The 23,132-nt window shown below is 38.7% G+C and overlaps 1 protein-coding gene across 13 annotated transcripts in view; it reads left to right on the top strand.

The window, feature by feature from the left end:
• Positions 1-23,132, top strand: part of FOCAD (focadhesin) — a 324,750-nt gene that overhangs the window by 219,081 nt on the left and 82,537 nt on the right. For all 13 annotated transcript variants that reach the window (XR_010322852.1, XM_064290441.1, XM_064290437.1 and 10 more), the window contains 3 exons: positions 4,686-4,778; positions 12,084-12,172; positions 19,426-19,470. Coding sequence is in view for 12 of the 13 variants with exons in the window: in XM_064290441.1 (XP_064146511.1) it covers positions 4,686-4,778; positions 12,084-12,172; positions 19,426-19,470 (227 nt within the window). In the remaining variant the exon portion in view is untranslated. The remainder of the gene's footprint in view (positions 1-4,685; positions 4,779-12,083; positions 12,173-19,425; positions 19,471-23,132) is intronic.

Genomic DNA, 23,132 nt, shown 5'->3' with positions numbered 1-23,132 from the left:
GAAGACTAAGGTGCGCCTGACCCAAGGCATGGTATTTTCATTTGCCTCATAATGCATATGAAAACTGGACAGTGAATAAGGAAGACCAAAGAAGAATTGTTGCCTTTGAATTATGGTGTTGGCAAAGAATATTGAGTATATCATCAACTGCCAGAAGAATGAACAAGTATGTCTTGAAAGAAGTCCAGCCAGAGTGCTCCATGCAAGTGAGAATGGCAAGACTTTGTCTCAAGTACTTAGGACATGTTATCAGGAGGGACCAGACCCTGGAGAAGGATATCATATTTGGTAGAGCAGAGGGTCTGCAAAAAAGAGAAAAACCCTTGACGAGTTGAATTGACACAGTGGCTGCAACACAGCTTGAGCATGGCAGCGATTATGAGGATGGTGCAGGACTGGGCAGTGTTTTGTTCTGTTCTACATAGGGTTTTTACATAGGGTCAGTATAAATTGGAACTGACTCGATGGCACCCAGCAATAACAAAGGGACCACCATGGGGTACAGTGATGGCTTAGTGGTAGAATTCTCATTTTCCACGTGGAAATTCAAGTTCTAGGCAATGCACCTCAAGCACATCCACCACCCATCTGTCAGCTGTGAAGCTGAACAGGTTTTAGTCGAGCTTCCAGACTAAGACAGACTATGAAGAAAGACCTGGCGATCTACTTCCAAAAATCAGCAAATGAAAACTTTAAGGATCACAGCAGACAGATTTCATTTTGCATGAGGTCGCCATGAGTTAGGGGTTGATTAAGTGGCAACTGACAACAACAACAACTATAAGGACCGCCACAAAATAGTACTGAATGATCAAGAAGGCTGGACTCCAAGCTCCCTGTCTTTGTCCTTATTTTAGCAGGTTTTACTTCTCTACTTTAAATATTGGTGTTTTACTTAGCATTGTATTTGGGGTGAGTGGAGGGTGGTGGGAAAAAGCCATAGCTGAATGTTTGAACATCATTGTTCTACACTGTTACCGCTACGACTCTTCTGAGCCACCATCATCTCTTACCTCCATTATTGCGGTGGCCCCTGAATAGGCCTCTCTGCTTTGACATTTGTTCCCTATAGTCTGTTTTCAACATAGTGGTCAGACATCATTTTGTAAGATTCGTCTCAAAACTTTATAATGGCTTCCTCTTTCCTAAGAGCGAAAGCAAATCCTACAAAAATTATCTAGAAGGCTCTGTGTCATCTGGGTCCCTGGTAATTCTCTGACCTTCTTGTCTTCCACTTTCCCCTTTGCTTACCTTGCTGTAGTTACTGGCCTTCTTTCTGTTCTTAAAACATGTCAGCCACAAACTACCTTAGGACATTTGCCTTATTTTATTTTTAAGTTGAGGTAAAATTCACAGAATATAAAATCAGCCGCTTCAAAGTATACAATTCAGTGGTATTTTGTACTTTCACCATGTTATATAACCACCACGTCTAGTTCCAAAACATTTTTATCACCCCCAAAGGGAACCCCACATACATTAAGCAGTCACTTCCCATTCCCTCTTCTCTCTGCCCCTGGCAACTACTAGTCAGCTTTCCATCTCTACGGATTTCCCTATTCTGGATTTCATATACATGGAATCGTACCATATCTGAACTTTTGTGTCTGGCTTCTTTCACTTAGCATAATGTTTCCAAGGTTTATCCATATTATAGCAGGTATCAGAACTTCATACCTTTTTATAGCTGAATAATATTCCATTGTGTGGTTATACCACAATTTATGTATCTGTTCATCCATTGATGGACATTTGGTTTTCCACATTTTAGCTAATAATGATACTATGAACATTTGTGTACAAGAGTTTGTATGAGTGCCTGTTTTCAATTCTTTTGGATGTGAACCTAGAATCAGACTTGCTGGGACATGTGGTAATCATTCTATGTTTAGCTTTTTGAGGAACCACCAAACTGTTTTCCACAGAGGCTGCACCATTTTATTTTCCCACCAGCACTTACCTTGGTTTTTACATCCTCATCTCCTTCAAGTTTTTGCTCAGATTTCCCTTTCTTAAAATCTACAGTGATGACCCTGTTTAACCTGTAACCTGCTCCCACGCTTATTTACCTACATGTGATTTCTTTCTTAGGCACATACATGATGTTTCATTATACTTACTATCTCCTATACATAGAAACGCTTCCTCTTCCGTAAGTCGTAGGACCTGCTCAGCTCAGTAGTCCCTCAGATAGCTGTCATTGTGAGGGGGTGTGTACTGACTTATAGAAAAAATAAATTTCACACATTCGTTAAAGCTTCGTGGTACCGTGGCTGAGAACCCTGCTCTCCCATCTGCCGAATAACCAGGATGCGGTTTCATTATTTGAAATTATTTTGTGAATTGGGTTTCCTTCAAAGCGATCTCAGAAATATAGCAAATTATATATAATTTTCCATATTTAACAAATGCTAATTGAATTATATTTTTCAAACTAGTAACATTATCCTAAAATAAAAGCAACAGGAGTGACTATACGTTGACAAGTAATAGCATCCTAAAATGCGTTTTTTGTTGAAAATGTTGAATTGTACTAAAAAACTAGCACCCTAAAATGTGTTTTTGTTGTCTTCTGCTTGTGACACAATTGGCGCATAAGGGCATAACTGTTTTCAAGCTGTTTCCCTAAGTATCTGTCGTTAAGGGAAAGAACAAGAGAGTGCATTTTGAAGAGATTTATTCACAGCTGACTCCATAGAACACCGCGACTTGGGTATAATCCCATGAGACACAGGCAGTTCGGGCTGGCGTCCACGCTCACCTTTAGGTGTGGTGTCGAAGCAGCAGAAGAATTATCTTTAACCTTCCATTTATAATCTCTTTTTAAATAGGCCTCCTGACATGAATGTGTTTGTTTTTAAAAGCTTAACATTTTGATTTCTTCACTTTTCCTTTACATTTTTTTCTATAATCCTTCCCTTTTTTTTACTCAAGTTTAAGAAGCAATTGAGACCATTGTCTTTCCAAAAACATCCAGTGTTGTTTGTGGCAATTTGTTGAGGCTGTGGATGTTCTCAGAAGTGCCGTGATGCCCATGGATTACTTGGCAGGAAAACGTAAAAAATATTTTGAGGTCCCAAAGTAAGAGACAAAAAAAGAAGCTTTGGTTGTGATATTTGAATATTGTTTCTGTTAAACCCAAGGACTCAAAATGGGGTTTAAAGGTAGTTAATGTATTTTTTGGAAAGGGAACAATTGATAGGAAGAAAGTTAAAGCCGATTCCCCACGTTTTGGAAACAGACCAGGGTCTCGGATTGATTTATACCTCTTCAGCTGGAAATGTGACCTAGTTGTAGTTGGCTCCTGAATAACAAGAGAAGCAGGCATTTGGAGGGCCTGTTCCTTTAAAGGATTTTTTTGTTTCGTTTTTTTGACATATTGTTAAGCCCCCTCCTTCCACCTAACAGAGCAAGTACTTAATCAGAAAAAGAAGAGACCGATCTCTATAATGTTTTGAAGTTCATTTCATGGTTAAGTGAGATTGTTTGAGTATCTAGTTTTTAAAACACAGTGGAATGAGAGGTGATAGCAGTCAGAATTAATCTCTTGGTTCTCTTTGTCCCATAGATTCTGCCATCACATCATAATTTGCCTTATAATCTATTTATTTGTGCCCATTTCTTGCTCTCCCACTATCTAGAAAGCTCCCTGCAGATACTGATTGGTAAGTCTATATCCTCCCACAGTACCTTGCACCACTCTAAGATTGGGATTAAAGAAAATACCAGAGACCATGGGAACCAACTCTGTTCAGAAAGGCTGTTATCTTCCCTATCACAAGGCACTTGAGAAAATTAATTCTTATAATACAATAAAATGCCCTTAAACACTCCATTATCATGATTCCGGTGTATTTGTTTGTCTTTCTTATTTTTGGTCTGTAGGACACAGACCACAGTTTTAGATTAGATGAGCTGAGTTACAGGAAACATGAAATGTGATGCACTGTGACTGTTTTTCTTGAGTGCTCTTTCTTTAACAGAAGCAGACCTTGGGAAGATTTGTTGTAAGATAACCGTACTAATAGGTAGAAACAGAAATGACTATGAAAACCAGATGTTTTGTCTGCGCCTCTATTCAGAAACAGGGTTTCAGTGTCGGCATGCATCATTTTTCTCTTGTTTACTCACATTGATTAAAGAACACTTATCTAGTGGCGTGCCCAGTTACTGGGTGCAGTCCTCATTTGCATGCTCTTACCGTGAGAGTTTCTACAGACCATGATATTTCTGCTGGCAATTTAAGCTCATTACTTCAAGAAATTGTCATACTGGAAATACAGGATATGAACAATATTTGTTTGTATTTAAAATTACTAGGGGGATTTGTCAGACAATACTAGTTTACTGACATTAGCAAGAGGCTTTACAGAGTTTCCTGCTAATTTTCAAGGACAGATTTGTCTTACACATACATCTTAACTTGTTATTACTGTAGGATTTTATTTGCTTTAATTTAGAAAATTCCAGGCTTATTTTATTTCGAGTTTGTACGACACCAAACTCTTTTCCTTTGAAAATATCCAAAAGATCTTATTTGTGGTTCTGATCCTGGACTGATTTGGTTTGCTTTAGAACCTAAACCACTTAAATAAAGGGAAAGAAAGAATTGATGGTAGAGTTTTAATTTTGGTCTGTTTTAATGCTGTGTAGTCTAATTTATGTCCTGGTACATTTTCCCACAGGTTCACATTCAGCTCTTGGAGTGGCACCGTGCAATATTTCTCCCACAGGCCTGGCTTGCATATATGAATCGAGCATATCATGCCATTTTACAGGTGATGAAACCATAGAATGGTTTTCTTTTGGGGAGTGTCTCCTTCTTATCTCAGATTTAATGCAAATATTTCTTTTAATATCAAAGCATATGGGAAAATAGTGATACCAAAAATATGATGTTTATTTTCGCTCATGAAGGAATGTGTGAGGCCTACAGGTAGTTGCACCCAAAATTTATCTGCTGACGCCTCCCAAACCTGTGTCTTCAGTCCAGAGCTCCCTCATGAGCACTGCTCTCCTATGTCCCACTGCCTTCTGGACGTCTTCTCTTGACTGTCTCAAGGTATCTCAACTTGAACACATCTCAAGCTGAGCTCATTATCATCCCTTGTACCTGTTGCTCCTCAGACTGGACTTGTTGGACTTGCTTAACCTTTCCTCTGAATTTTATGTGTTAGCCTTACAAAAGAGCCCTGGTGGTGCACTGGTTAAGCGTTCAGCTGCTAACCAAAAAGCCGATATTCTAATCTATCAGCTGCTCCTTAGAAACCGTATGGGGCTGTTCTACTCTGTCCCATAGGGTCATTGTGAGTCGGAATCAACTTGACAGCAATGGGTTTGTTTTTTTTTTTTTTTTGGTTTAGCCTTACTAAATACCTTTGTTTTCCCAAACTCAGCATGCCTTCCCCAACCTCTTGGTGTATGCACATACTGTTCCCTCTATCTCAGACATTTCCATTCTCTTTTTCCCCACCTAATTTCTACTTGTTCTTTACCTGGGAAGACACCCGTGTCCCCTCACCCCACTCCCCACTGGATCATTCAACCCCCTTATGTGCTTCCTTAGTACCCAGGCTCCTTTGAAGCTCTTATCACACTGGTGATATGCCTGGGGCCTCCGGTTGTCTCTCTGTTCCTAGTGGGCGGGAGCTGCATTCTCTTCTCTTTTGTCTTTCTGAAACATGACAGAGTATCTAAAACATAATAGATGCTCACTAAATAAATGAGACACACTCAGTATGACTTCATTTAGTCCAATAATAAGCTATAGATTATGATTTTTTAAATTTAGCAATTTTAATCTGGGAATATATGAAAAATTAACAATAAAGGAAAACAGCTAGCTCAACATTTTTTCCTAGCTTAAAATTAATCGTTAAGGATGACCAAAGGGGAGAAAAATCTGATGATAATCAAGCAAATTATGGCCCAGAGTAAGATTTTCATGGAGTCTCAGAAGTGTGGTGTTACAGAAAACATCTGCTATATAAAATGGGGTTTCAAGAGTGGGAGTGGCGGGGAGGGTGAATACAAAGTATGGGGAGAATGACTGAGTTTCTGGACATTGGGGTGTTCCCATTGACATTAAAACCTTGCTGCAACATAACTTACTGAGTCTAGAATTTATAAAACTAATACATTTTCAAAGATTCTGATGAATTAGAACTGAGTAGGGGACCAGGAATCTGCATGCCTAAAAAGCTGCCAGGTTATTATTACTATTTTTTGAATTGTGTTTTTGGTGAAGGTTTACATAGCAAGTTAGGTTCCCATTTGACAATTTCCACATAAATTGTTCAGCAACATTAAAAAAATAAATAAATAAACCTGAGGCTGTCAAGTCTATTCCAACTCATAGCAACCTTATAGGGCAGAGTAGAACTGCCCCATAGGGTTTCCAGGGAATGGCTGGTGGAGTTGAGCTGCCGACCTTTTGGTTAGCAGCTGAGCTCTTAACCACTGCGCCACCGGGGCTTCTTAGTGACATTAGTTACATTTTTTACAATGTGTCAACATTCTATTTAATTGTGTTCTAGTTGTTCCATTTCCAGTTACCCTACCTCCTTGTCTTCTAATCTTGGCTTTAGAGTGAATGTTGACTTTTTGGTCTCATAGAGACGGTTTTTCAGTAGAGCACCATTTTTACGGTTAATATCCTTTATTTTGTGAGGCACTGTGCTATTTCACTAAAAGGTATCTCAGGAGATAGTTTTGGTTCAAGCTTTAAAGAGTGTCTCAGCGCAATAGTCTCAGGGAGTTCTCCGATCTCAACTGTTAACCTGGCCTGTTTTAAGAATTTGAGTTACGTTCTACATTTTCCTCCCATTCTATCTGGGACTATCTGTTGTGACCCTGGTCAGAATAATCTGATAGTAGCCGGGCACCATCTAGTTCTTCTGGTCTCAGGGTAGATGAGGTTGTGGCTTGTGTAGGCTGTCAGCCTTGTAGAGTTATTTCTTCTCTGAAATTTCGGTTACCTTCTTACTGTTTTTCTCCTGACAAGTAGAGACCAATAGTTGTATCTTAGATGGCTGCTCACAAGCTTTTAAGACACCAGATACTATTCACTTCACTAGAATGCATAACATGAACTTTCTGAACTATGTTATGCCAATTGCCTGAGTTGTCCCATGAGTCTATGGTCCTAAGTTTTCAAACCAAGAAAGCCAATCTGTGTCTGAGGAGTATCTGTAGTTGTGTCTTCAGTGAATATATGTGCCTGCACACACACACCTGTATTTACATATACATGTAGATACTTCTGTCTGTTCTCATATATGTATACATCTGTGCCTATGCATATACCTTTATGCCTATACTATCTATATGTGGTCATACACTTGTTTTTTGATCTTTGTTGGAATTGTTGCCACCTTATATATGTCACACTTTAGTACAGGCATCCTTTTCTCTCGAGTGCTTCTCAGTGAGATCATTCACTTTGGTCATGCTCTGCTCTCTACATCCACATCTGATGCCACTTTCCCCATCACCAAAAATAACAAATACCTATGATCTAAAGCAAGTTTCTCCTTCCTCCCCTCCTCTCCTGATAACCAACCACCAACAAGCATTGGTCCCTTTATGTATATCTATTCTTGTCTCTTATAAAAGAGGGGTCATACAATATTCATCCTTATGTGCTTGACTTACTTCGTTTAGTGTTAGGCCCTCTAGTTCCACTGCCAGGTGATTTTAATCCAGTTAATCTACCAGCCATGCTTTCAGCAACACTATTTTAGATGTTTCCCCAAACTGCATTGGAATCCGTATTTTAAAGATGTTCTCTTGGAACCATTGCTTCCTTTTGCTCAGCTTACTCCATTTTCTTCTCAGTAGCCTCTGGGCACCCAGTGTGTGTTGAATAGATACGTGAGTGAATGAGTGAATGACTCATGCTTCTGCATGTTTTCTTAACATGATTATACACACCAGTTATAATTTTTGGTTCAAGAGAAGAGAGCCTGGAAGCTAGAGCATGCATTTTTCCATAAGTAATTTTGCAGTGTTTTCCTTCTGCAGACATTTGTGGAGCACTTTCCCTGGCCAGACCCTGTGCTGGGCATGGGGGGATATGAAGAGGAATTAAACACTCCTTCCTTATAAGTCCAGTTGGGGAGACTAACATGGCCACTAACAATTCCTGTACAATATCTTTAATGCTTTAGTAGAGAATGTACAGAGTGCTCCGGGCCAGCTAGAGAAAAGAGGAATTGCTCTTCCTCCTGCAGGATGAACTGAGAATTTTATTTAGCTCTTAGCATAAGAAAGACTAAATTGAATAGAATTATGATATAACTCTTGTAGATGACTCTCAACTGATAAAAAAAAAAAAACTTCATTATTGTTTTTCATAAACTAACATTTATTGGATAACTGGTGTGTGCCCAACACTTAAAAAACACTTAGTGCATATTATTTCAATTAATCTTTACAGAAAGCCTTTGAAGTGGATCTTATTAACCCCATGCATAATGAGATTATAGGTGCGGAAGCAGGGTTAGCTAGGAAAGCAAAGCAAATGGCTCAAAATCCAGTAGGCAGTAAATTAAAGAACTTGAGCTTAACCCAGATATTTCTGTCTACAGAGCCTCAGCCTTTTCCACTCCACCATGCATTTTCCCTAACACCATCATTAGCTGTAATAATAAATAATGCAGATTGGTTTAATGTTTTAAAGACAGATCTATTTATGAAAAGCCAGCTCTATGTTTTTAGTAAGACCAGTCAATTACTCTGCATTTCTGTACTGTTATAGGTAATGCTCTGTGTCTTTGTTTATTTATTTATCATTTAAGATCTCTGTTCTTTGGATTTCTAACACGAAGTCCAGTTCTGTTGAGAATTGGTGACAAAAGAGGTGAAGTTCAAAAGATAGACTATAATAAGAAGACCTTTAGTATTATTTGAAAGTACAGCAATACATTTTAGGCTATCACTTTTACTTAAAAGCACATTTGTACATTTTAACTGTGAAACAAGTTTTTTCATGAGTCCACACACTTAAATAGAGTTTATAGTATCTAAGAAGAGTTGGAGCAACTGCCAGACTCTGTCTATATCAAGTATTTTTTCCATAGAGGACACTTCTTTATGGGAGTTTTAATTTCTTCCATCTAGAGCTAGGCATATTTGTAGCAATAAACTAGGGACTGTGCAGTGTTTCGCTCTGTTGTGCATCAGATCGCTATGAGTAGTTGGAACCGAATTGATGGCACCTAAGACCGCAACAAACTGGAGGATTATTTGGAGGAGCCATTTTTTTTATTCAATTAAGCCTAGAAGACATGCTAAAAGGTACATTCTACATTACTTCTTGGAGTCCCTGAGTGGTGCAAATGGTTAAGCACTTGACTACTAGTTGAAAGGTTGGCTGTCTGAATCCACCAGAGACACCTTGGGAGATAGATCTGGCCATCTGCTTCTGAAAGGTCACAGCCTTGAAAATCCTACAGAGCAGTTCTACTCTGTACACCTCGGGTTCCCATGATTCAGAAGTAACTCAGCAGCAACAGACACCACCACTCTATTTCCTAGAGCTTGACTATGAGGTGAACCTGAACAAGACTAGTGGCTTCTGCCTAGGCATTTGTGGCTGGCCTTATCTAATTTTCTCACAAAAACTTGAGATTTTGAATTATGAGCATATCAACATGGTTGGCATGGGAGGTGTTTGAGTTTCTTCTCGTTATGATGAAAAATGCAGATGTGGGCTGATTGCCAGCTCAGAGACCATTTTGGAAAGGAGCTCTCTACCACTCTTTTTACCTTGTTGCCCTTGTGGGATGCTGAGGAGGTTAAGGCCACCAGCCTTTGGGTGAAGAGCCCTGAGGGCTTGTGAATATGACCTCAAACAGGAGAGAAGTGTAAAAGCAGATTAACTGTAGATACTTATTTCCTGAGTTGATCAGCTAGTTGCAAAATAATGTGAAATCAAAGTCAAGGCCAGGAACCATGAACCCAGTAAATAAGTCTATTTGTAAGGTTTTTTGTTGTCTTTAAAAAAATATTTAATTTTCGGTTTGGAGGTAGGTGAAATTGCTCACTATAATGAGCAAGCCCTTGGATATATATACTGGAGATATAAAGTAATAGGGATAGATTAATAATTGGAATCTATATGCAATCTAAAAATCTTAGTTCAGGTCTCTTTCAGCCAGTTCTCTATCAATGAGTGTTTCCCGCCTTAACCATAGCTGTTAGCTGGAAGCAGAGATGACTGAGCTGAGTGCCACTGGATCTCTCTGTTACTGAGAGGCTGAGAATTGGAAGGCAAAGTGGGTCTGAATAAATAGCCTCAAGTGGATTGGGTGGAAGGGATTAGGGAGACATTTCAGAAGAGGAGATTTAAAGCAACAGAGACTCTGAGAAAGCAAACAATAAGACGTTTACTTGATCACAATAGAATGGTTGTGCTGGTTTATGGCTACTAGCTTTCCAGTGTTTATTTTGAAACAGATTTTAACTTTCTAATTTCCTGTTCTTTGTCTTTTTTTCTGAAAGCATTGTGGGAAATAAATATCTTAGGAGTAATTAAAGAGGTAATTTAAGAAATGTAACTAGCAGAGGTGGGCGGGTGATAAAAATTATTTTCTATTTTGTCCATCCTCCTGGGAGGCCAATATTGAGATTAAATATTATATCAGTATCAACATTTTGCCAGTTTGGTCACCTCTAATACTAAGACTTGCTCTAAGAGACAAGAGAGGAGAGTGAAAGCACCAGAAATCTACCTTTGAAAATCTGGAGGCAGGGATGGATATGATTGAAGCAAACAGAGACTATGAAGGATATGAATAGAGTGCTTGTCAAATCTGAACTGGTGAGCCCCAGGGCATTGAGTGCCAGAACCAAACCCCAAAACCAACCCCAATGCCGTCAAGTCAATTCTGACTCATAGCGACCCTGTAGGACAGAGTAGAACTGCCTCATAGGGTTTCAAAAGAACAGCTGGTGGATTTGAACCACTGACCTCTTGGTTAGCAGCCTAGCTCTTAACAGCTGCACTACCAGGGCTAATACAAACACTCTGTGGACTAATTAAACAATCCTTGCCTTCAGTGAGCTCACAGGCTAGTAACTGAGAATTTGCGAGAGAAATACAAGGACATGTAACTGTAGATATTACATTTCGGGAACTTTGTACTCCCTGAGGTTATACAGACTAAAAATATGACTAGATTCAAGAAGGGCTTAGATGTATTCATGAAAGATTGTTTCATAAGAAATTAAGGGGAGTTGGGGGCTTTGGTTATTAACCTAGTAATGGTAGCTACTATTTGTTATGAGGCACTGTATTAAACACTTTACCACATTCTTTAATATGATGCTCTAATGCCATGAGACTGTTACATTTTATAATGAGAAAACCAAAACGTAGAAAGGTGAAGTAACTTGCCCAAATTTTTACACCCAGTAAGTGGAAATGTCATTAGACCAAGGTAGTCTGACCCTTGAGCACACATCCTTAACCCTTCAAGCTGCTTTACTTTCCTCTCTATTCCACAGAACACATCCTAGGACTCTCAAATGAGAAAAGGACAACCAATAGAAAAATGGACAGGATAGGCAATTCAAATACTCAGCAAATGTGTGAGAAGATGCTCAATCTCATTAGTAAACAGTGAAATGAAATTTAAAACTATAATGAGAGACCATTTCACACCTACCGGATAAAAAGCTTGACAATTCCATATGTTGGTGAGGACTTGAAGTACCCAAAACTCTTGTTTACTGCCAGTGGGAATGTGAACTGGCACAACCAAATCATTTCCATTAGGGAATTTTTTGATTGGGGCTTATGATATTGAAATCTGCTTTAGCAGGCATCCCAAAATGAAGTCCTCTGTGCCCAATTTGCTGACTGTGCAGCTTTTCCAGACCATATCTCTTTGGTGAATATAGAAGTACCCGTGCAGTGATATGATTCTCTCCCTTCATACATCCTCTTTCATCACTACTATCCTATCAGGATCATTAAAGTCCAATTGGAAGAGGCTACATCTGTTATCTAAGTGTTTTCTGAAGAAATTTTCGGATGTCAGCCATCGAGTTTGCATGCTGATTTATGCTCTGTTTTGCAGGGAAGAATAGCGGAGCTGGAGTTACAGTTAAAACACGGAAAAGAAGGACCTGAGGAGGTGCAGTACAAAAAAAATACAGCCTGGCTCTGGTAAGGGGGGGCATTCTGCTGCTCCTTGTTTGTCAGAGACGGTGAACAGTGAGAAGAAAGGTGTTACTTTAAAGGCTGCAAGTTGGGAGTTTAGCTGCTGTATGAACCTGGAGAAGAAAAGACAGACAATCGAATAGGTGTATTTTCTACCCACTCTTCAGATAAAGTTGTAAGGAGAGATTTACCCATAAACTTAAATGCCTTTTATTGTTTTCTAAAGCAGTATGGAGGAGACTTGGAAAATATTTATTTTTCCCTTTTTATTCCCCATAACTGGTTATTTTATATGCTTTTGAATGAAAAATTTTATTTTTCTCTTTCAATTCATTGACTTCCAACCTTACATTTAGTCAAGGAATTCCCCTGACCCCCCTTCTCACGTCCCCTCCCAAGACATTTTCACTTTACCATGTCAGGGCTTAATTTCTTTGGCAGACACTCTTTTGCGAATTCCCACTCTATTATCTGGAAATATGTAAGTGCTGGTACATTAAAAGCAATTCAGATTGTTACGTGGGTTAGGAAGAATATCTCGTCAGATTAATGTAACAGCACTCTAAATGTGAGTAAAGTGCCCAGAATCTAAATAGCTTTGCCCACAGCCACAGGTTGCTTTAATCTAAATATTCATTAAAAGGTTACTGTTTTTCGATTTATATTTACTGATAATTGGTGTATGTAGAAATGCTGAAGCAGTGTTTCTGTATTTGTGTGCACATGCGTGTGTGTTTAATTAATTCTATCTTAAGTTTCATTTCCCAGATTACAAAAGCAAACAAACAAACAGCGTTACAGTTTAAAATATTATGGTGCTGGATTTAAGATTAGGGATTAAGAATTTGGGTTTTGTTTTTATTTAGTATTATGTTTTGCGTATAGTTGTACTTGCATCCTCTGAAAATGATGGTCATGGTAGTATAATTGTTACAGTCTCCGAAATTTACAGTTGCCTTCCAGTCACCTCTGACTCATGGTGACCCCATGTGTGTCAGAATAGAACTGTGCTCCATAAAGTTTTCAACAGCTGTGACCTTTCAGAAGCAATCCTTAGGCCTTACTTCCCAGGCACCTCTGGGTGGGTTTAAACCACCCTTTTGCTTAGTAACCAAGTGATTAAACGTTTGCACCACCGAAGAACTTCTGCTCCAAAAATATACAATAATATATGTCCCAGGTGAAACTCATGGAGTACATGGGTGTGTGAGTATATGGGGGTTGTTCTCGTTAGGTGCCTTCCAGTCAGTTCCAGCTAATAGCAACCCTGTGTACAACAGAACAAAATACTGCATGGCCCTGCGCCATCTTCACAATCCTTGCTGTGCTTGGGCCCACCATTGCAACCACTGTGTCAGCCCATCTCCTTGAGGGTCTTCCTGTCTTTTGCTGGCCCTCTACAAAGCATGAGGCCTTTCTCCAAGGATTGGTCCCTCCTGATAACATGTCCAAAGTCTATGAGATGAAATCTTGCCATCCTTGTTTCTAAAGAGCATTCTGGCTGAACTTCCTCCAAGACAGATTTGTTCATTCTCTGGCAGTCCGTGGTATATTCAGTATTCGCCCAACACCATGATTCGAAGGCGTCAATTTCTTCCTCAGTCATCCTTATTCGTTGTCTAGCTTTCGATTGAGGCAATTGAAAACACCGTTGCTTTGATCAGGCACACCTTAGTCCTCAAACCGACATCTTTGCTTCTTAACACTTTAAAGAGGTCATTTACAGCAGATTTGCCCAATGCAATATGTCATTTGATATCTTGACTGCTTCTTCCATGGGTATTGATTGTGGATCCAAGTAAAATGAAATCCTCAAAAACTTGAATATTTTCTCCGTTTATCATGACGTTGCTTATTGGTCCAGTTGTGAGGATTTTTATCTTCTTTATGTGAGGTATAACCCATAGTGAAGGCTGTAGTCTTTGAGCTTAAGTGCTTCAAGTCCTCTTTGCTTTCAGCAAGCAAGGCTGAGTCATCTGCGTATTGCAGATTGTTAACGAGTTTTCCTCCCATCCTGATGCTGTGTTCTTCTTCATATAGTCCAAATCTCGGATTATTTTACTCAGCATACAGATTGATTAAGTTGGTGAAAGGATACAACCCTGATGCACACCTTTCCTGATTTTAAACCATGCAGTATCCCCTCGTTCTGTTTGAATGACTGCCTCTTGGTCTATGTACAGGTTGCTCAAGAACACAGTTAGCGTTCTGGAATTCCCATTTTTCCCAATATTGTCTGTAATTTATTATGACCTACATGGTCCAATCCCTTGCATAGTCGATAAAACACAAGTAAACATCTTTTTGGTATTCTCTGCTTTCAGCCAGGATTCATCTGACATCAGCAATGATATCCCTCGTTCCATGTCCTCTTCTGAATTCGACTTGAATTTCTGGCAGCTCACTGTTGGCATATTCTTACAAACATTTTTGAATTATCTTTGGCGTAATTAGTTTTACTTGTGTGTGATATTAATGATATTGTTAATGATTTCTGTTTTCTGTCGTATCGTCTTTTTTTGAAGTGGACACACTTATGGATCTCTTCCATTTAGTTGGGCAGGTAGCTTTCCAAATTTCCTGGCATAGATGAGTGAGCACCTCCGGCATTGCATCCGTTTGTTGAAACATCTCAATTGGTATTTCATCAGTTCCTGGAGTCTTACTTTTTGCCAGTTCCTTTAGTGAAGCTTGACTTCTTTCGGTACTGTTGGTTCTTGATCATATGCTGCCTTCTGAAGTGGTTGAATATTGACCCATTCTTTCTGCTACAGTGACTCTGTATGTTCCCTCCATCTTCTTTTGATACTTCCTGTGTCCTTCGATATTTTGCCCATAGGATCTTTCAGTATTACAACTCAAGGCTTGAATTTTTTCTTCAGTTCTGTCAGTTTAAGAAATGACAACCATGTCCTTCACATTTGGTTTTCTAACTCCAAGTCTTTGCGCATTCCATTATAATACTTTACTTTGTCTTCTCAAGCTGCCCTTTGAAATCTTTGTTTAGCTCTTGTACTTCATCATTTCTTCCATTCTCTTTAGCTACTCTATGTTCAAGAGCAAGTTTCATCCATTTTGGTCTTTTCTTTCCTTCCTTTCTTTTTAATGACCTTTTGCTTTCTTCACTTATGATGTCCTTGATGTCATTCCACAGCTCGTCTGCTCTTCAGTCTTTAATGTTCAGTGCATCAAATCTATTCCTGAAATGGTCTCTAAATTCAGGTGGGATATACTCAAGGTTGTATTTTGGCTCTCACGGACTTGTTTTAATTTTCTTCAGCTTCCACTTGAACTTGCATATGAGAAATGATGGTCTGTTCCACAGTCAGCCCTTGGCCTTGTTCTAACTGGTGATATTGAGGTTCTCATTGCCTCTCTCCACAGATGTAGTTAGTTTGATGCCTATGTATTCCATCTATCAAAGTCAACGTGTATGGTCACCATTTATTATGTTGAAAAAAGGTATTTGCAGCGAATACATTGTTGGTCTTACAAAATCCTATCATGCAATCTCCAGTGTTATTTCTATGACCAAGGCCATATTTTCCAACTAGGGATCCTTTGTTTCCAGCTTTCACATTCCAATGACCAGTAATTATCATTGCATCTCGATTGCATGTTTGATCCATTTCAGACTGCAGAAGTTGGTAAAAATCTTCTGTTTCCTCATCTTTGCCATTGGCGGTTGGTGTGTAAATTGGAATAAAAGTTGTATTATTTGGTCTTCCTTGTAGGTATATCACTATCACTGACAGCGTTGTATTTTGGGATAGATCTTGAAGTGTTCTTTTTGACAGTGAATGTGATGCCATTTCTCTTCAATTTGTCATTCCCGCCATAGTAGATCATATGATTATCCAATTCAGAAGGGTCAGTACCAGCCCATTTCAGCTCACTAATGCCTAGGATATCGATGTTTATGTGTTCCATTTCAGTTTTGATGATTTCCAATTTTCCTAGATTCATATGTTGACGTTCCATGTTCCAATTATTAATGGATGTTTGCAGATGTTTATTCTCATTTTGAGTCATGCCACATCAGCAAATGAAGGTCCTGAAAGCTTGACTCCATCCTTGTCATTAATTTTGACTACTTCGAGGAGGCATCTCTTCCCCAGTCATAATTTCGAGTATCTTCCAACCTGAGGGGCTCATCTCCCAGCACTGTATCATACAGTATTCTGCTGCTTTTCATAAGGTTTTCACTGGACAATTTTTTCAGAAGTAGACTGCCAGATCCTTTTTCCCTTTGTGAAGAAAGGTAATTCTAGAGCACTCAATTGTCTTCATGAATAACCTGTACCTAAATCAAGAGGCAGTCAGTCGTTTGAATAGAGCAAGGGGATGTTGTGTGGTTTAAAATCAAGAAAGGTATGTGTCAAGATTGTATCCTTTCACCATACTTATTCAACCTGAGCAAATAATCCAAGAAATGGGACTGTATAAAGGAACACTGCATCAGGATTGAAGGAAGGGTCATTAACAACCTGTGATACACAGATGACACAGCCTTGCTTGCTGAAAGTGAAGGGGACTTAAAGCACTTACTGATGAAGATCAAAGACTACAGCCTTCAGTATGGATTACACCTCAACATAAAGAAGACAAAAATCCTCACAACTGGACCAATAAGCACCGTCATCATAAACAGAGAAAAGATTGAAGTTGTCAAGGATTTCATTGTACTTGGATCTACAATCAATGCTCATGGAAGCAGCAGTAAAGAAACCAAACAACGTACTGCATTGGGCAAATCTGCTGTAAAAGACCTCTTTAAAGTATTGAGAATCAAAGATATTACTATGAGGACTAAGGTGTGCCTGACCAAAGCGATAGTGTTTTTCAGTCGCCTCATATGCACGTGAAAGCTGGGCAATGAACAGTGAAGACTGAAGAAGAATGGATGCCTTTGAATTATGGTTTTGATGAAGAATATTGAATATACTGTGAACTGCCAGAAGAACGAACAAATCTGTCTTGGAAGAAGTACAGCCAGAATGCTCCTTAGAAGTGAAGGATGGCAAGACTTTACCTCAAGTACTTTGGACATGTTATCAGGAGGAACCAGTCCCCGGAGAAGGACATCATGCTTGGTAAAGTAGAGGGTCAGTGAAAAAGAGGAAGATTCTTAAGGAGGTGGATTGATATAGTGGCTGTACCAATGGGCTCAAACATAGCAAGGATTGTGAGGATGGTGCAGGACCAGGCAGTGTTTTGTTCTGTTGTACATAGGGTTTCTGTGAGTTGGAACTGGCTTCACGGCACTTAACAACAACGATAACAGCTCAAGATACCTAACTAGACCTCCAGGTGGAGATATCAAATAGGTTGTTGTTGACTATGTGAGTCTGGAGTTTGGGCTAGAGATCAGGGATGGAGATATAAATTTAGGAATCATCAGCATATCGATGGTATTTAAAATCATGATGCTGGATGAGATCACCTAGGGAGTCAGTAAGGGTAGAGAAAGGGTCCGAGGACTGAGCCCTGGAGCATTTCAACATTTAGAAGTGGAGAGGATGAAGATGGAGTCAATAAAGCAGATGTAAAATTAGTGATCAGTGAGTTAGGAAGAGAACCAAGAGAGAATCATGTGATTCCTCAAGAAAGGAATGTCCAATTGTGTCAAATATTGCTGTGAGGCTGCAAAAGATGGAGACATAATCGAACATTAGATTTGGCCCCTTGACAGAAGCTGTTTTGGTGCAGTTGTAGGAACAAAAGCCAAATTGTGGAAAGGCCTAGAGAGAGTGCAAGGAGAGGAACTGGAGTCATCAAGTGTAGACTATTCTTTCTGAGGAGTTTTATTAGAAGGTTCCTAAGTGGTGCAATGATTTCCACTGGATTACTAACCTAATAGTTGGTGGTTTGAACCCACCTGGTGGTACCAAGGAAAAAAGGCCGAGATTACAGCCAAGGAAACCCTATGGAGCAGTTCTACTCTGTAACACATGGGATTGCTATGTAAAAAAAAAAAATTTTTTTTTTTTTGTAAAAAAAAATTGCTATGAGTCAGAATCAACTCCGACAGCAGTGGGTTGGGTTTGGATGCATGAGAAGCAGAGAAATGGAGCAACAGCTAGAGGGCTGTTTTTTTTTTCTTAAAGATGGTAGATATTGTAGCATATTCACATGCTAAGGGGAATAATATAAACAGAGAAGGAAAAGATTGGTGATGCAGCAGAGAGACCAGAATAGGTGAGGAGAGAGAGCCAGGGCACAAGTGGAAGATTTGGCCTTAGATAGATAGGTATTAAATATTCCACTTTGACCAATAGAAAGTTACATTGAATTCACTATACTCCATTTAGGAAGATGAAATCGGGCAATATGTTTTAGAGAACTTTGTTTTGAAATGATTTTTAAAAACACAAGTTTAAGGTCAGTAGGAGCAGTTTTCAACTATTTTTAAAACTTGGCACTTCATAATGATTCAATTTCCAAAGAGTACTGGGTAGCTAAGATTTTACTGTATTTTGAATGCAAATTATTTAAATGCAAATATAATTTATATTAAATGTAAAGATTTTATATGTGTAAATTATATAATAATTTATAATATACATAATGTTTATATAATAATAATAATAATATGTATAAATATGTGTAATATTTATAAACTCAGAGTATACAGTGAAAATGTCTGTGGAACCCTCTTCAAAATGTAAATTCGGCAGCCAGTGGTGGTTTTTCACTTCATCTCAAAGCTCCTATATTGAAAAAAAAAATTATGTTCAGTGATTATTTGAATTGAGCATACCTTCCTTCAAACCCACAAGCATAGTTGTTTTCCTTTAGCTTCAGTGTGATTATATAACCAAATGTTATTAATTTAATCTTATATGCACACATAGTGACTATTCCATATCTATAATTTTGAAATAGTAAAGTGATGTTTTGATGAGCTCTTATGTGAAAAACAGATAGAGAACAATAGGATAGACACTCGTATACCCACCATTCAGTTTAAGAGAGGACACTGTTACAAGGACTGCCTGCATACCTCTCTTCAGCTCCTTTCACCTCCTTCCCCGCCTTCACGACCTGAACTACAGAATAGGAAAATGACGCTGTCTTTGAAGTAAAGCACTGGAACTGAATGTACAGCTCTTTTCACCTTACACTAAAATTCTGTATACATAGTTTTAAGATCTGGAGTCATTGCCCGAAGGTTCTTATTAATTGATGAACAAGAGAAAAAAAATTGCATTCTTGCTACAACATAAACTCTTTAACACCTACTTTCCTCTTCTCTGCAGGGTCAGAGACATGTTGACTGATGAGATCACCAAGGCAGCTGCAAAGTGAGATTCTTTTACTCTCTTACCAGAAATTTTCTATGAACATTGTCTTTTTTTTTTTTTTTTCCTGGCAGGTACTTACTATTTCTCCTATTAGGGCATTTCATAACTTTAAGGAGTTATAGTACTTTTCAATTGTTTTTCAAAAATGAGTTTTTACCCTCTCCCATATTAAGTTCATTTTTATTGTATGTCTTTTTGTGAAAATACAAAGAAACTGGTATAAACATGTAATTTTTATATCAGGAATCACCAAGCTTGAGCCCTAGCTGTATACCTAACAAAATGCCAGGTGCTTTGGATTAGACTTAAATAATTTAGTTCAGGGCAAAAAAAAAAGAAATCCTTGGTAATGTGAGGTACGGGAATTCTACAAATAGATTATTAAATCTGAGCTGTGAACCAGCAAATAGACCAGAGTAGAACTTCCTCTCATTTTCATTCCCTTTATGTTACTGGTCCTGGATATTTAAAAATTGAATTTTTAAATACTTAAATCTGTTGTGAAGACCCAATAAAAAAAACAATTTCCATCATATCTTATGTTTGTTTTAACAAAAATTACTTGACTGTTACTGCTTTGAGGATTTTTGTTTCCTTAAACCAGTTCTCACTAAGAAAATTATACCCTAATGAACTTACTTGAGCAATCTCTTCAGGCATCTTTGTTAGCAAGCTAATTGTCCCCGGCAGTGAGTTACATGTCAGTTTATGTACACTTCTCTCTTCCAACATCGTCTTTAGTTGCTGCGGTTTCTATGTGACTTCCCTTTCTTCTTATCCTTTGACCTAGAGGATTTCATGTGCACTGGAAGCCCATATCATCTAGAAATATTTCACTACAACATAGTTAATGCCTAGCATTCACAGAAACGTCTCTAACTAAACAGGTTTTGCCTCTAAAAACAAAACAAAACAAAGCATGGTCTCCCTTCAAGTTAGCTTCCTACTGGTAATTTCTTAAGCAGGCACGTAACTGTCAGGTCTGATCTTAGAACAGGATCACCACTCAGTCTCATGTCTTCTGAATAAAGGGAAATAGAGGTGGTAATCCTCTAGTACTCAGTTCTGTAGGAGGCACTGGGAAATAGGTCTGTTGACAAAATGAAAACTAAAGTACAGAGAGGCTTGGATAGGGACTCATTTGTGTCTGCTTATCCAGTTCAGTGAATTGCAGACACAGTGGGAGAGCACTCAGCAGCCTATTGGTGGGGGGGCTGGGGGGGTGGGGAAGGGGAGCTGGGAGGGTGGGCTGTCTTTGACCTTTACCTTTCATAATTTGTTCTATTGTGTAGTCTACTTATATCCTGTTAAAACAGTGCCCTCTGACATTTGTAACAAAAGGCTTGAATGCTGAAGAAACTAGCAGCTTTCTATTAAAACAAACTATAATTTTGCCCCCCGGTAGCATTTGCATTTTCCTTTTGAAAATTTCAATGAAACTTTAATCATCAGATTTGCAAACCATCACTTCATGACTGATACCTAAGGAGATTGTGTTCACATTCTCAGCGGTACAGAGTAAAAATAATTGATGTTCTCATGGTATTATCTTTTCATCAAAATCTTCAAAGTATTTTATAGGCCTTACCTTATTAAAACAATCCTGACAATACTCGGCATGACAGCAAGTGAATAGGAGATATTTAAAGTCTAGAGATTAATGATGGAGCAGAGGGAAAAATCATTCTGCTGCCTTCTCTTTACATCTTCCCACTGGTTCCTCCAACCATGTGATGACCCACCACTACCTGCTGCCAGTTTAGCTTTCGATTCCTTGGACCATGGCTACCAGGAGCTGGTTTGGGCCACAGTAGGGCTTGTTTGGTCAAAGCTGTAAGTTAAATGTAGGAAGTAAAACACAAGTCACAGAGTTAGACTGATTTCCTCATTTTAGAGCATTTGGGGATAGAACTAAGGGAGAATCAGAACAGGGATAAAATTTGCTGATTGATGTAAATGTATTTTCATTGTTACTAATTAAATTTGAACCCAAGGTTGAAAGTCCCCAAATGATTGGGTCACTTTACTAATATGTAACCTAGTACTTTGTCCCTAAGAAAGCATTGTTGTAGCTCATTCTTCTTTGTACTTTTTAATTAGGTTAATGACATCACTTTGTTTCAAAGGACAATTTAATTAAAATGTCAGTGGTGTTGCCTAGATAAATACTATTCTGATGCTGACTTGTTATTACACAAATTAGTCACTATTGTGTGACTAGTCAGGGACAGTTATTTGATCAGCAAGGTGATGAGTTTTTGCTGAACTAGTTATAGATTTTCATCTGGCTAGCTCCTCCCTGAACTTGTTTCACTGAATATGTATTGAGTGTCTTCTCTCCATAAGCACTGTGTTGACTATATAAGGAATGCAAAGATGAGCAAGACCCATTCACAGTACTTTTCTGAAATGTGTAACTTAGCTGAGGCATGCATTGTGTGAACTGTAGACTAATTTTTTCTATTCAAAGACAATGCCGAAATTTTCATTCAATCTGAAACCAAAGGTCTACTTAAGAGTGGATTTAGATGAATTCTTCTCCACTTGACAAGAAGAGTGCACACTCAGATATGTCGTGACCATTGGAAGGAAGCAGGGATAGATGAATGGATAGGTGTAAGGACTTGATAATGGGAGGGCCTGAGTCCAGTTCTTACCAAATGGAAGCAAAAGTGCAAGAACACATGTGTACGCTAACCTTAAAGTATACACTGACTGCCATGTCCAGCCGTGACTATGGCCTGGACCTGGAGGTTCTAGCTGGTCCAGCATGGGCAGCAGGGCTGAAAGTCTTCCTCATCCCACATGTCTGTACTGGGTTAGGCAGGAAATGGTTCTTGGATGTATACACTGAACTCAGGTTCAGGTCTCAAGTCCACATTTATGGGAGTCCACAGACATTGGACTGAGAGTTGAACCATCTGATGGTACGAGTGCCCTATAGCCAAAGTTCTACTATGACAGAATTGGCAAGCCAAGAGCGTTTCATGTGCCCCATTTGGAAGTTTGTTCTGTAGGATTAGTTTAGAATTATGGAATAATACTAAGTGCACATTTTCAAGTGGTGAGTGTCTTAAAAAGCTTTTTCTTGATATTAAATTCAGAAGTCAAATATAAGAGTTTATTGCTAGTATTAGAAAACTTCCATTTGAATGATATAAACAGAAACTTTTATTCCTAATAGTCTAAAAACAGGATTTTTTTACATCTTATCTCGGGTCTCCAAATAATATTACAAACTGCCTTTGAGGTTGCTGGCTTTGGCATATTAAGAGAAAGAAGGAGAGGAAAGCTGCCAGTGTGTCAAGTTGCAAGTAAAGAATGCTGTCTAGAGTGGTTCACTGGAAGCTGGTTCCACACACCAGAGCTTCAGAAAAGCCAGAGGCCATTCTCTTCTGGTGGGCTTGTCTACATAACTCTTCTTAGTTGTGTTTTCAGAACAAACCAATAACTTTAAATTGGCCAAAGTAGCACAGAAAAAGATAACTTAGGAAATGTAATTTCTAATGATGAAAAAAAATTAGGATAAAAACTTAGGTATATGAGCGTGAATTTTTAACTTTCAAAAAGCATAATGACCATACACTGAAGAGGAGAGTTAAAAATCAGCACTAGCGTCAGAAGAAGGAAAAAAGCTGTTGGCACCAGGCAAAAACAGACCT

This window comes from Loxodonta africana, chromosome 9, assembly GCF_030014295.1.
Source record: "Loxodonta africana isolate mLoxAfr1 chromosome 9, mLoxAfr1.hap2, whole genome shotgun sequence".
Classification (NCBI taxonomy): Eukaryota; Metazoa; Chordata; class Mammalia; order Proboscidea; family Elephantidae; genus Loxodonta; species Loxodonta africana.
This window is presented reverse-complemented; position numbering and strand designations above follow the sequence as displayed.